We start from the raw sequence: 12444 nt of genomic DNA on the forward strand, positions 1-12444 counted from the left end.
AATTTACTAAGTTTCAAGTACCACCCACAAATAATATTTTTTAAATTACAACAAAAAAGCTAAAATAAAAGTTATATCAAAAATCAAATTTAATTTAATGTATAAAAATTATTAAATTTTTTTTTACTTTTAAGTACCAACTTAATTCACTATCCATCCAGAAAGTTTCTGAAGTATAAATCGAAGGATTTTTAGTGCGCCAAAAGGTGATGGCAGAGAAAAAAAAAATTAAATATAAATACATCATTGTAAAATTAATTCACTCATCCATTTACTCAGAATCTAAAATTAATAATTACAGAATTTGATGCATTTTCGTGATTTCTAGATCCTAGTTGAACTTGCTATTGAAAGTAAGTTGTAAGAATTAAAAATAAGGATTATATGTGTGTATCTAAAATTTTGAAAAATAGTGAGTGTTCTTTGCTCTAACGATCAGTGTATACCAATTAGCCCATCCATGTTATTATTGTATAACCGACAACCGAGGAGGTTCTGTGTGAACAATACTTCTCCTTGTAGCCTTTTGATTTGTGTATATTATTCAAAGTATTTTTTCATGTAATTTAGGCTCGACGAATGGAGTTCAATAAATCACAGATAGATGAAGCTGGATTTATGACAGCTGTTCAATTAGTTAAAGCATTTGATGAAATGAAAGTAGATGATGGTACCAAAAAGTCTGTGTTGATATTTTTACCTGGAATTTACGAAATTGAAGAAATGCATAGACGTATGGAGGATTTAATGGCTTCTGAGTAAAAATATTTAATTTTATTTAATTCAAAAGTTACTAACCCAAATGAATTTCAGAAATCATAAATGGATGCTTATACCATTACATTCATCAATAACAAGTGAAGAACAAAACCGGGTTTTTATGCGGGCGCCATTAAATTATCGCAAAATTATTTTGTCTACTAATATTGCTGAGAGTTCAATAACTGTACCTGATGTTTATTTTGGTAACTAACAATACCTATTTAAAAAAAATTAAAGGCCTTTTAGTTAGAATAATAGCTTGTAAATAATTTTTAATAATTTAAGAAAACAATAGAAAATTAAATGTATAAATGGTTCATTAAATGGTTAAAATAAACAATGTTATTCATTTATTTATGTATACATCAAATATTTGTTTTAGAAATGGTGAGTTAAATACTTATTTATAATTTAATATGATATAGGATATTAGTTAAAAAAAAAAAATCTTAAAATCTTAAAATTCTAAAAAATGGCCTCTAAAATTTAAAATGATTAGAATTAATTAATTTCAAAATAATTTTGCTTCAATAATTAAAAATTATCTTCAAAATTAAATTTAGAATGTAATTAATCAATTTTTCAGTTTTGAGGTTTCTGGTATCAATGTTCAGTAAATAAACAAAACAGTTCAAAAAACAGTGTTGATTCTGACTACGCTTATTGCATTGTAGTATCATTAGAATATTCCGCTTATACTTTTGAATTGTAAATGGCGGTAGTGTTTGATAAGAAATGTTTATTTATGTAACACTATTTAACATTGACAGATGTAATGGGTGCAAATTGAAAATATATCATGATATGGTTGTTCATAGTTAATTTTTCTAGAATATTTTCTCTTCTTACATTTTCTGTTCATTCTTTGCTAGAACTCCATACATTTTGTAAACATTTGAATCAAACAATTTTAGTTATTACATTTTTATTTTTGTTGATTTTTTTGGAATTTTTGATTATTATTTTAACTTGTTAAGAATTTTGACGATTACATTCTAGATTTGCAACCAAAATATCACCCGTTAGTAATCAATTTTTTTTTTTTGTTTTTTTAATCTTTATTTAACTAATTTATGCCCATGTTTTTTTGTATGTGTGGCTGATTAGTAATATATACTGAATCTATGTATGCTGGACTAGAATTGCCACAGGACTTGCAAAAAAAAAAATACAAAATTCATCCATATTCTTTCTATATACAGTGTGTTTATTTTTAAAGGTAACACTAAATAATTATGTCCAGTGACATCAGATTGGTAAGAGATAGGGAATACATAAGTACACATTACTTGATAATTTTTACATTCTTAGATTTTTCCGTTTGCGCAAGTGCAATACAACTTGCATCTTTTTAAAGACAACAGGTGTTTTGAATACCAAATTCAGATAGGCCGAATTTTTTAAGTCAATTTGGTCCTTTTTACCATAGCTCTAAAATTAAAATTGACTAAATGACGAGTTAAAGTTTCGATTAAAATTATTGAATTTTTCAACAATCGTACTAGAATTTTTATGAAATTTCAACTTTTTTTTTGTATTCGTAGGCTTGCAGACATTATTAAATTCATTTAAATTTAATTTTGAGGAATTAATTAACATCAATGTATTTTCAGTGATTGACTTTTGCTTAATGAAACAATTAAAAAATGAAATGAAATCCAATTATTCCATGTTAATCATGAGTTGGGCATCAAAAAGTAATTGTAATCAAAGAGCTGGAAGAGTGGGACGAGTTGCCGATGGTCGTGTCTATAGACTGATTCCTAAATTGAAGTTTGCTGTAATTACTCTATTATCATTGCTTTTTTTTTTATATTATGTTTTATTTTAATGCTTTATAAATTATCTAGGATCTTCAAGATCACGAATTGCCAGAAATGAGTCGCTGTTCTCTCAGCCGTGTTGTTTTAATGTCTAAAATATTGGATATGGGAACACCTAAACAACTTCTTGCAAGTGCATTAGATCCACCATGTTTAACAAACATTATACTTACAATCCGTACTCTTAAACAGGTAATATTGTGTTTGAAAGTTTGGATATTCGCTGTTTATTTAGATATAAACAAACAATAAAATAATATTAAGGGGAGGCATCCGCATGTGTTGTCTTAGTTGAATGCACTACACTAAATTTGTGTCTAGCAGTTCCAATTTTGTGTAATCATTTTTAATAATAGTGTAAATTGTTGTTCTCTTATCAATATTTAAGGTAAGAACACATTACCTGTGCTTTATTTTTGACACATAAAGCTGGTGGCTACTGTAATTTAAGATGCAGGCGTCCGTCACTGTTAGTATAAGTGGTAGATTCGACATAAGAGTCAATGCAGTAATGAATTGCCGATTCACATTTAACGTGGCGATATGGCTGCGAGTGTATGGATAGTTAACTCATTGAAGATGATTAACGGGTGGTGTCTGACTGCCTCTAACTAAAACTAGTTGATGATGACTGTGTTTTTTAATTTGAACCTTGTATATGTTTTGACATTGACCATGGGTGCTCATTTATTGATGTCAACTGTGTATGGATATCATCATTGATTATATTAAGTAAGTTAAGAGAATTTTTAAATTGTAACATCTTATGTACACACAACTTGTTTGAAAATTTAAATATTAAACAAAAATCTAATGGAAAAGCACTGGTGTGAACATCTTTAAGTTTGACGATAGGTTAATCTCTCTCTATTATTAAAAGTTATTGCTCATATTGGAACTGATGAACATAAATTGTATATGTGATATATTTGTAAGATTGAGACAACACATGCAGGTAAGGCTTCCTAACATTGCTGGATTTGTAGGGTGATGTGTACCTAAAGTTTTTGGCCATTAAAGTTAGAAGAAAAAATTTTTGTTGATTTAAGTTTGTCATAATTTTTCTTTAGGTGGGAGCACTATTGTCAACAGTAAATGGAGTAATTTCATCAATGGATGGTGATATAACATACATGGGAAAAGTTATGGCACAATTACCATTAGAGCCACCAATGTCAAAATTAATTTATTTTGGATATATTTTTAATATCTTAAATGAAGCTATTATAATGGGTAAATAATAACAACATACTTAAGACTCTGAGAATATTTTAACTCTTTTTGACTTATTAAACAAATGATGCCATCAATGTTTTAGTTTTTTGTTGTATAAATGTTGATAAACAATTTTTGTTCTGTGAAATGCCTAAAAATTTAATACAAGGTTCCTCATTTCTCCATTTTTGAGAAAATAATAAAAAATATATTGTCAGTTAATTACAATTACATATTGAAATGATTTACATTTTTTTTAGAAATAACATAAAGAAAATTAGTATTATCTAGGATTTATAACTCTTTGGTTGTATAATTCCTCATGAGCTGGATTACGAGAAGTTTCTGTCTTATAATATATGACTAAATTACACCATGTGATTGTACTATCTATGGAAACCAAATAGTAATTCATAAAATTTAGGTAGAAAGTAAATTATCAATTTTTTTTTTAGATTCTGGATAGGGCAATGAATATATTGATTTTACAATTAATGTGTTGTTTTTTTTTTTAAATAATTTTGTCTGTCATGTTTGGGAAACTAAAAATTCTTCAATTGCATCTTTTCTGATAGGCAAGTGAATCTACTTGGTACTTTGGAGGGTTGAAGGTAAAAAATTTGTAATGGTTTTCAACTGAGTTAAGTAGATTTTTTTTGGAAGTGGTTTTAAGCTAACTAAGATTTTTAATTCTTAACTAAGAACTTAATAATTCCAATGATTATCTATTAACTGTATCATTTTCAGCTTGTGGTTTATCAATAAAGAGTATATTTGGTCAGCCTTTTAATCAACGTTTAGATGCATATACACAAAAGTTAACCTGGGCTAATTATTCTTGTAGCGATCCAATTGCATATATTGGTGCATATCAAGTACAAACAATATTATAAATATTATATTTTAGTATCACTTATTGACTGAGGTTTTAATTTGCTAAAGATTATATTTTTTTAGAGTTGGCTTGAGAGTAAGCCAGAATTTGATAGAAATCGAAATTTTGAAAAATCATGGGCCTCTAAAAATTTTATACAACTATCAGCAATGCGAGAGTTATATGACTTGGTTGATGATGTATCCAATAGATTGAACAGAAATTTTGGTATAGTTATGAATTCTGGTAAAATGAAATGGATCAGACCTGAAGAAAAAGCCATGGCTTGTAAGGTACAATAAAAAAATTCTTTTGTTTTATTATTTTAAAAAGATAAAATTATTTGCATGTTGAAAATTGAAAGTAAACCTCTCTGTTCAAGGTGATATTGGCAGGAGCCTTTTATCCTAATTATTTTATACGAGGAACGACTAACGCGTATATGGATGAACATGAAGTACTTAAAACATTAAATGAACATGACCCTTATCGAACAGTTTATTTTACTGGATTTCCAAGTGATCAACCTAAAGAATTATATAAAGAAGCTATTGAATCCTTGTTTCCCCAAAAATTTGTTGGAAAACCAACTGCGTATTTTAGTACATCTAAGTATGAAAACTAATAATTTATTTTATTTGATAACATTCAAAAAGTTTATGTTGATATTTCTACCAAGGTATGTTGCAATTTTTGAATCCGTGTTTCATTATTGTATTAATTGGATCTTATTTAATTTAAATTCAAAAGTGTTCATGATTCCCTGGTATAATATCAATAATAGTTAAATATTTCAAAAGTATATATTATTTTTATAATCATAAGTAATTACTACATTTTAATTTCCAGTAAAGTTTATGTTGAATTCCCAATGTCAAATATTAGTAACAGAACTTCTAATAGTAATAATCAAAATGGAGAAAGGGAAAACCAATTAGTACCAGGAAATATATGCTATGGTGTTTATGTGGCTATAAAAATGCGTACATTAAATTTTAATTTCAAAATACCATTACTGAAGTAAGTATAATATTGATAAAATGTTTAAAAACTGTTCAATTTGTGCCCTAAAAACTAAAAAGCGTAAGAATTTTAGTCGATTATTTGTAAAAAATAAAAATCTAACCCAATATTCAGCATCAAACTGTGTATTAGATGTTATAACACTATTATATTTAAGAATATTTTGGAAAATACTGCTGCATGAATATCATTATTTTATTTCTAAAACACTGTTTTAGGGTGATATAAAATCTATATGCAGTTCTTAATGTGTTAAAAAAAAAAACTCATGTAACTTTAAATTAGAAACCAATAATTTTAATAATAACTGAAATGTTAGTATCGTTTATTATTTAATTAATAATATTTGTATTGATGTAAGACCTAATGATGCAAGAAAAAAAGTAGAGTTGATAACTCAACAAATGGATGCTCAGGAAATAACACAAAAAGAAGTATTACCAATTCAACACTGTATACTTGAAGAAATTGAATCAAATAATAAAGCTATTGTTATAACAGTTACATATGTAAGTATCTAAAAATAATTAAAACATTAGACCCAATTTAAGTTATTGTATCTTTTTAATTAAAAAATTAAACAAAGTGGGGGGGGGGGAATGTGTTATTTTAGATTTTGATTGATAAATGTTTTAATCTTTTTTTAAATTTATTTAAAAGACAGTTACTTTTGTTTTTAAATATGAACGTTTTTAAAGATAAAAACAATGTGAATAGCATGATGAGGAAAACACACATTTTTAATACCTCTTAAATTATGTCAATATACCAATCGCACTTCAGTCTGCATGAAGGGTTTTTGGAAGTGATGGTGGATGTATGGGAAATGAGTAAATTGCTGTTTGTGCTTAAATTTTAGTGGAAACATTTGTACTGTATTTGAGCAAGTTCAATTACTATCTAGTTCCAAGTCTATGTAGCGCAAGTTTTAAAATTATGGCGCCATGGAGCGTCTAATATAAGTAGCCTGAATAAGCCTTATGTTAAAATATTTGGCTGTACTTCATATGACCAAACGAGCCTTATAATTGATTTCAGATTTGATGTATAAATATTTTGTTTTGGAGTGGTATCTTGGAATTGAGAAGAAAAAGGAGGAAGAGTAATCTATTGCATATTTTCTTTTTTACTTTAGATGGTGACCTTAAGTTAGTCATATGATACTGTGACACCTAAATATTTTATCTTTGTTTTGACAGGAATTGAAATGTTGATCATATTAAGTTGTGAGCATTTGGGAGTGATTTTTTCAAGGAAAAGTGATGTGTGCTGATTTATTAGTACAGTGAAACCTCCCCTAATGAAGGTCTTTGATTAGCTGTTTTTGTTTTTTGGAACTAACTACTAACTTAATTGCAAGCTGAATCCTCTGAATAGTGGAGTGGACACCTCTACATTATATCCCCAGATATAAATAATAATATGGGGAATGAACGTTTTGATTGATAAAAAATCTTTTTGATGCTAATATTTATGCTATAGGTGAATTTGGAAATAAAGAAGTCAATTTTGGGTCACCCATTTGCACAAGTTGGCTAGTATGTTGGGGTCAGCTGGGAAGATCATTGATAAATTTTGAAACAAGGATCTGTGAAGAACAGATCCTCTCAGGTTAGAGGACCTCCTTCCCCATAGATAGTATTTGGAGTTTTGACGAGGGGTTATATGTTCGAAAAAAAAATATATTTTGGTATTGTAACTAATTTAAAAGTAAAAAAAATGTTTGTGCATTCATCGTCAAGTTAATAAGAAGGCTCAGTTGATTTACCTTATCTCTGTCTTTTAATTAGTTGTTTTGATGCATTTTTACTAATTTGTGAAGAGGCAATAGAAGAAACTCTAATTATTGGCTCCTGGTAAATTTTGTGTGGATTGTCTTGAGATTGCAATGCAGCAGTTTTGATTTTATTTTAAATTATTTTTCACTATGTTTTTTATAGGATTTGGTATGTGTGAACGATCCATTAATGTACACGATTAGTCTTTAATATGTTTGTTGTTTTTAATAATTGTTCAAAACATAACCCCATATCTTTTGACTCAGGTCCATTAGTACACATTTCTATCATCACGTTTACGAATATTATTTATTATTAAAAATGAATTCATATTCATCAACTAACTACGTGTTTTTTTCTTGTATAGTAGATACTAATTTTATAATAAATTTTGACATAATTTTCGTTCGCTATTTCGTTACCACGGTGTACACGGTGATAATTGGGACATTTGATTACGATAACGAACATATTAAAGTCATTGCTCTATAGAGTATCAATATTGATGATATTATGATATTATATTGATGTTATAATACACGTCTTAACGTATTTTACTGTTTAACAGTAATGATCGAAATATACTATAGATATCTTAATATTTACTTACCTATATTAATATAATAATTGCAAAGTTTTCGAATAAAAAATTCATTCGAACATATATTTTTTTCGAACACATAACGCGACTCCTGAAGTTATAGTCACCCTCTGCAATGAAAGAATGACCTAATTGCTAAAACATCAGTTGGTATCAACTCTGGAATGTTGGGGGGGGGGGGCAGTAGACAGAGGCAATTTTGATTGGTATGTTTTTTTATATTTACATAAATTATTGTTGCTTGTATATGTGGTTCTTGGAAGCTAGGAATTTCATAGTGTTGGATGTTAGAAATAACAGAATTGCAGTGCTTGTATAAGCAAAACTATCAGGATGGTTGGTTTTGTATAACAACCAACGTTTAACTGAAGAAGTTGAAGTTAGAAGAGTTTGTGATGAGAATTTTTTTTATGGAGTAAATTTTAAGTTGAGACAATCCATTAAATTTGCATTCCGTAGTAGTATTATTAATTTGGAAGTGTTATTATGATTGTTAGTCATTTTTTAAGAAGTATTTATTAATTATTGTTGGTAGTTAAGTGGATTAATAGTTTTAATAAGTTCACTAATAAATGAAGAGAGTTGGTTTGACAAATTTTTTAAAATATTGATGGATTTTATAATTTTAATACTGGTTAGTTGGTGTGTGAATTCTGTGTAGCTTTTGAATAGGTTTTATGTGAATGATTTTTATTATTATGTCTTTTATGTTCAGAGGTATAATGGGTTCTTACACATAATTTTCTATAGTTAAGTTGGTTTAGCTATATTATTAATTAGAATCTTGGGTAGAATTTGGTTAGTTACAGTTTGTTAGTCTTATAAGTGGTTTTTATATTCAGTCTTCACCTTTTGGAGCTCTAATACATGTCCAATCTTTAACTTTGAATGTGGTTTCTGATGGACAATTGTAGTAGCTTTAAGCTAAATTATAAAAGTGATCATACTAAGTAATTCCACCGAGTTCATTTAATTTGGTTATAATATATATACTACATAGTACAGGTACAATATATGTACAGTATTTCAGAGAATTTTTACAAATGCAATAATCTCGTGGTATGTGGAAACAAAAACCTATTTTTGCAGGACTTTTTAAAGTACCTCAATTAATAATTATTATTATAATCTTTCGATTTTTGTGTAAAAGAAAAATGGTTAACCCTGGATACTAATATGTAATGCCAGAGAATATAATCTATAAATCATGTGACTTATTAAAATAGGAATTTTGGAGAAGCAAAAATCTCTACAAGTCACGGTAGAAGAGTACACTTTTGATAAGATTTTGTAATTTTACCTTTAACATATGATCATTTCCAAATATATTACAACTTAAAGTAATACAATTATATGCATAAAATCAGTTAATTAATTATTTGGATTTGTTATAGTTTGAATCTGTTGATCGATTTTGGGCTCAGCTTATGGATGAGAAACATTACAGTATATTGAAGAAGTTATGGAAGTTTGTTAATAATGAAATAAGTCTCATAAAAACTTCTGCAAACAATTTAGTGATAGGTGATATTTATATTGTGATATATCAAGAAGAAAAATACAGAGGCAAATTACTGGAATCTTCTTGTGGTCCTAAAAGAGAATACAAAGTAATGTATTATTTTTACCTTATATATAATATTATAATATGTGTATAAGAAAAAAAAACATTTTTTTCAGTTTTTGTTAATTGATTTTGGAGAAACTGTTCAGTTGTGTATTGAAGACATATTTATCGTTGAAGATGAAGATATAAAAAAAAAAGTTTTTAGTTTTCCAACATTAGCTTTCCAATGTAAAATTGCAAAAATACGTGCACCCATAAATGGGCAATTGAAGGCTTATTGGTCTGAGGAAACTAAGACTGTTGTCATTGATAAATTATTAAAAAAAGTAAAAGGAACGGTATGTTTGATTATCATTAACATTTTGAAACCATTCATTTTTTCTGTTATGCTGTTATTAAACACAAACCACTTCTATCCCACATGTAATTCTATTTTTTCTTCCTCCTATTATAGGATATTAAAAGTGTATTAAAGTTATTTACTTACTGTTAAGTATTGATAAATTAGAAAATTAGAAATTTGTCATGAATGGTTATTTTAACACGTTAAAAATATAAAACCTTTTGGTTCTAAAATTTATCTTAAGTATTTCATTTTGATGAAAAATAAAAATAAATTTTTAATTTTAATTAAAAACTAGTATTAAATACAGTAAATACCTCTACTTAATTCAATGTTAATTGTAAAATGTTTCAGAAATATTGCTTCTTCTTTCTCTTTTGGGTAATTAGGCTACTAGAACCATCCCGTCTCACAACCAATTCTCTAACCATCTATCCTTGGCTTAATGTTTCCAATTTGTTCCACCTCTCAATTCTTCTACATCTCTCTTGATTTCATCCTCCCATCTTAATATTGGTCTTCCCAAAGGTCTTTTTCCCATTGGATTTTGTACCAGAGCCTATCTTAATAGAAAGTTCTGGCTCCTTAACTGACTTTCTTAAATCTACACTGATTTACCTCCTATACTTTATCCACCCAATCCCGTCTTCCTACTATCATATGTTCAGTTTTCTATTAATGTGTAATCCTATTTTCTTTCAAAGAGCCATTTTATCCCATCTTGGGATTCATCCATCAGAATTACAGCATCTGCTTATGTCAATAAAGGGATAGCTGAGTTCTGGAATTTTATTCTTTCATGGGGTTCAATTCTCATTTATCTTGTTCCTTTTTCGAGGACTAGATTAAACAGGATAGGTGAGAAGGAACCACCCTGCCTAAGTCCAGATTTTACTATTACTGGATCTGACTTCAAGTTTCCGACTTTAATTTTAATTATGGTTTTGATGATCCTTATTTATACTGAGCTGACCAGTTTCTGGGGAAAACCAAACTATTTTAAGATATTTATTAGACTCTATGAACACTATCGTAAGCTTTTTTGAAATCAATGAATAATATATGTATCTCCTTATCAAATTCCACATTTTTTGAAGTAGTTGTCTAATAATGAATATTTGGTCCGTCGTTGATTTCCCTGGTCTAAAACCTTCTTGATATTCTACAAATTTCTGCTCAGATTTTTCCTTTATTTTTGTTAGAATACAATTTGAGAAGATTATATGTCATAAGGCTATAATTATTTCGGTTTTGTTTATCTCCTTTTTTGGGTATTGGGAAGTTAAACATTAATAATTCTTCTGGTTCTTCACAGGTTCAATAGTTCTTCAAAATATTTTCCCTACTTTTTGACTATATCTTTATCTGCAGTGATTAAGGAACCATTATTATCTCTAATAAAACGTTTGTTCTTTTTGAAATTTCTTAAATTATTAATGGTCTTATACATATCGCAAATTCTATTTGTTCTAAAATCTTATTGTTTTTTTCCACCAAAGTACAAAAATATTTTATTTTTTCGCATCTTAAGATATTTTGTGCTTCCTTTCGTCGTCTGTAAACTTTGTCATTATTATCTCATCATTGGTATCTTTTAACCATTGTTCACGGGCAGCTTTTCTTCTCTGCAATGCTTCTTCACATATTTATTTTGTATAGCTGGTATACAAATCAACACAATTAAGGCCACAATATAAATCAAAACAAAAGAATAAAACAAAATAATTAAATATTTCTTCGCATAAGATATTGAACCAAGATTCAGACATTTCTTTTTGTTCCTATTATCGTTTTTGCTGCTGTTTTTAAAGTATTTTTTATTTGACTCCATATAGCATTCACATCATTAAAATGTTTTATCTGATTCCCTTTAAAAATGTTCTTGGCTGTGTTGTTCTAATATCTGAGTATTCTCTTGTCTTATAGTTTATCCACATTATATCTTGCCATGGGTGTTGTCTTACATTGATGGCGCTTTTTTAGTTTCATTCTTATTCACACACCATTAGTAAATGATCTTAATCTGAGTCTGCCCCACATGATGTCCGAACATTAGGTATCGTGTTTTTAAATCTCATTTACCAGAACATGGTCTATCACAGTGGATCCCAACCTTTTTTTGGTTCATGGCACACTTTTATACATCACAAATTTTCATGGTACACTCATGTACTTGACAACCACAACATCTTTGGCAACTTCGCCGAAGTACATTAGTTATCGCCACGCGCCTAAATATGTATGACATTTCTCACGGCACAGTAGTGTGCTGTGGCACACCGGTTGAGAACCACAGGTCTATCTGAGTTTTATGTTTTCCATCAGGTGATATCCAAGAATACTTATGAATGTCCTTACGCGGGAACATGGTACTTTTTATAAAATAGTCCTTTTCCTATTGCAAAATTAATCAGCTTAGTGCCGTTGTCATTTCTAATTTCTTGTAGACTATGTGTGC

General features: G+C 28.3%; 1 protein-coding gene across 3 annotated transcripts in view; it reads left to right on the forward strand.

Moving 5' to 3' along the window:
- LOC111032448 (probable ATP-dependent RNA helicase spindle-E) overlaps window positions 1-12444 on the forward strand; it is a 30033-nt gene that overhangs the window by 12215 nt on the left and 5374 nt on the right. For all 3 annotated transcript variants that reach the window (XM_022312785.1, XM_022312786.1, XM_022312784.1), the window contains 12 exons: window positions 571-758; window positions 814-965; window positions 2376-2542; window positions 2613-2777; window positions 3656-3818; window positions 4548-4675; window positions 4758-4967; window positions 5057-5286; window positions 5524-5694; window positions 6059-6206; window positions 9471-9686; window positions 9757-9981. In XM_022312785.1, coding sequence (XP_022168477.1) covers window positions 571-758; window positions 814-965; window positions 2376-2542; window positions 2613-2777; window positions 3656-3818; window positions 4548-4675; window positions 4758-4967; window positions 5057-5286; window positions 5524-5694; window positions 6059-6206; window positions 9471-9686; window positions 9757-9981 — 2163 coding nt within the window. The remainder of the gene's footprint in view (window positions 1-570; window positions 759-813; window positions 966-2375; window positions 2543-2612; window positions 2778-3655; window positions 3819-4547; window positions 4676-4757; window positions 4968-5056; window positions 5287-5523; window positions 5695-6058; window positions 6207-9470; window positions 9687-9756; window positions 9982-12444) is intronic.

The sequence above is a fragment of the Myzus persicae genome, unplaced genomic scaffold (assembly GCF_001856785.1).
Source record: "Myzus persicae strain clone G006 unplaced genomic scaffold, MPER_G0061.0, whole genome shotgun sequence".
Taxonomy (NCBI): Eukaryota; Metazoa; Arthropoda; class Insecta; order Hemiptera; family Aphididae; genus Myzus; species Myzus persicae.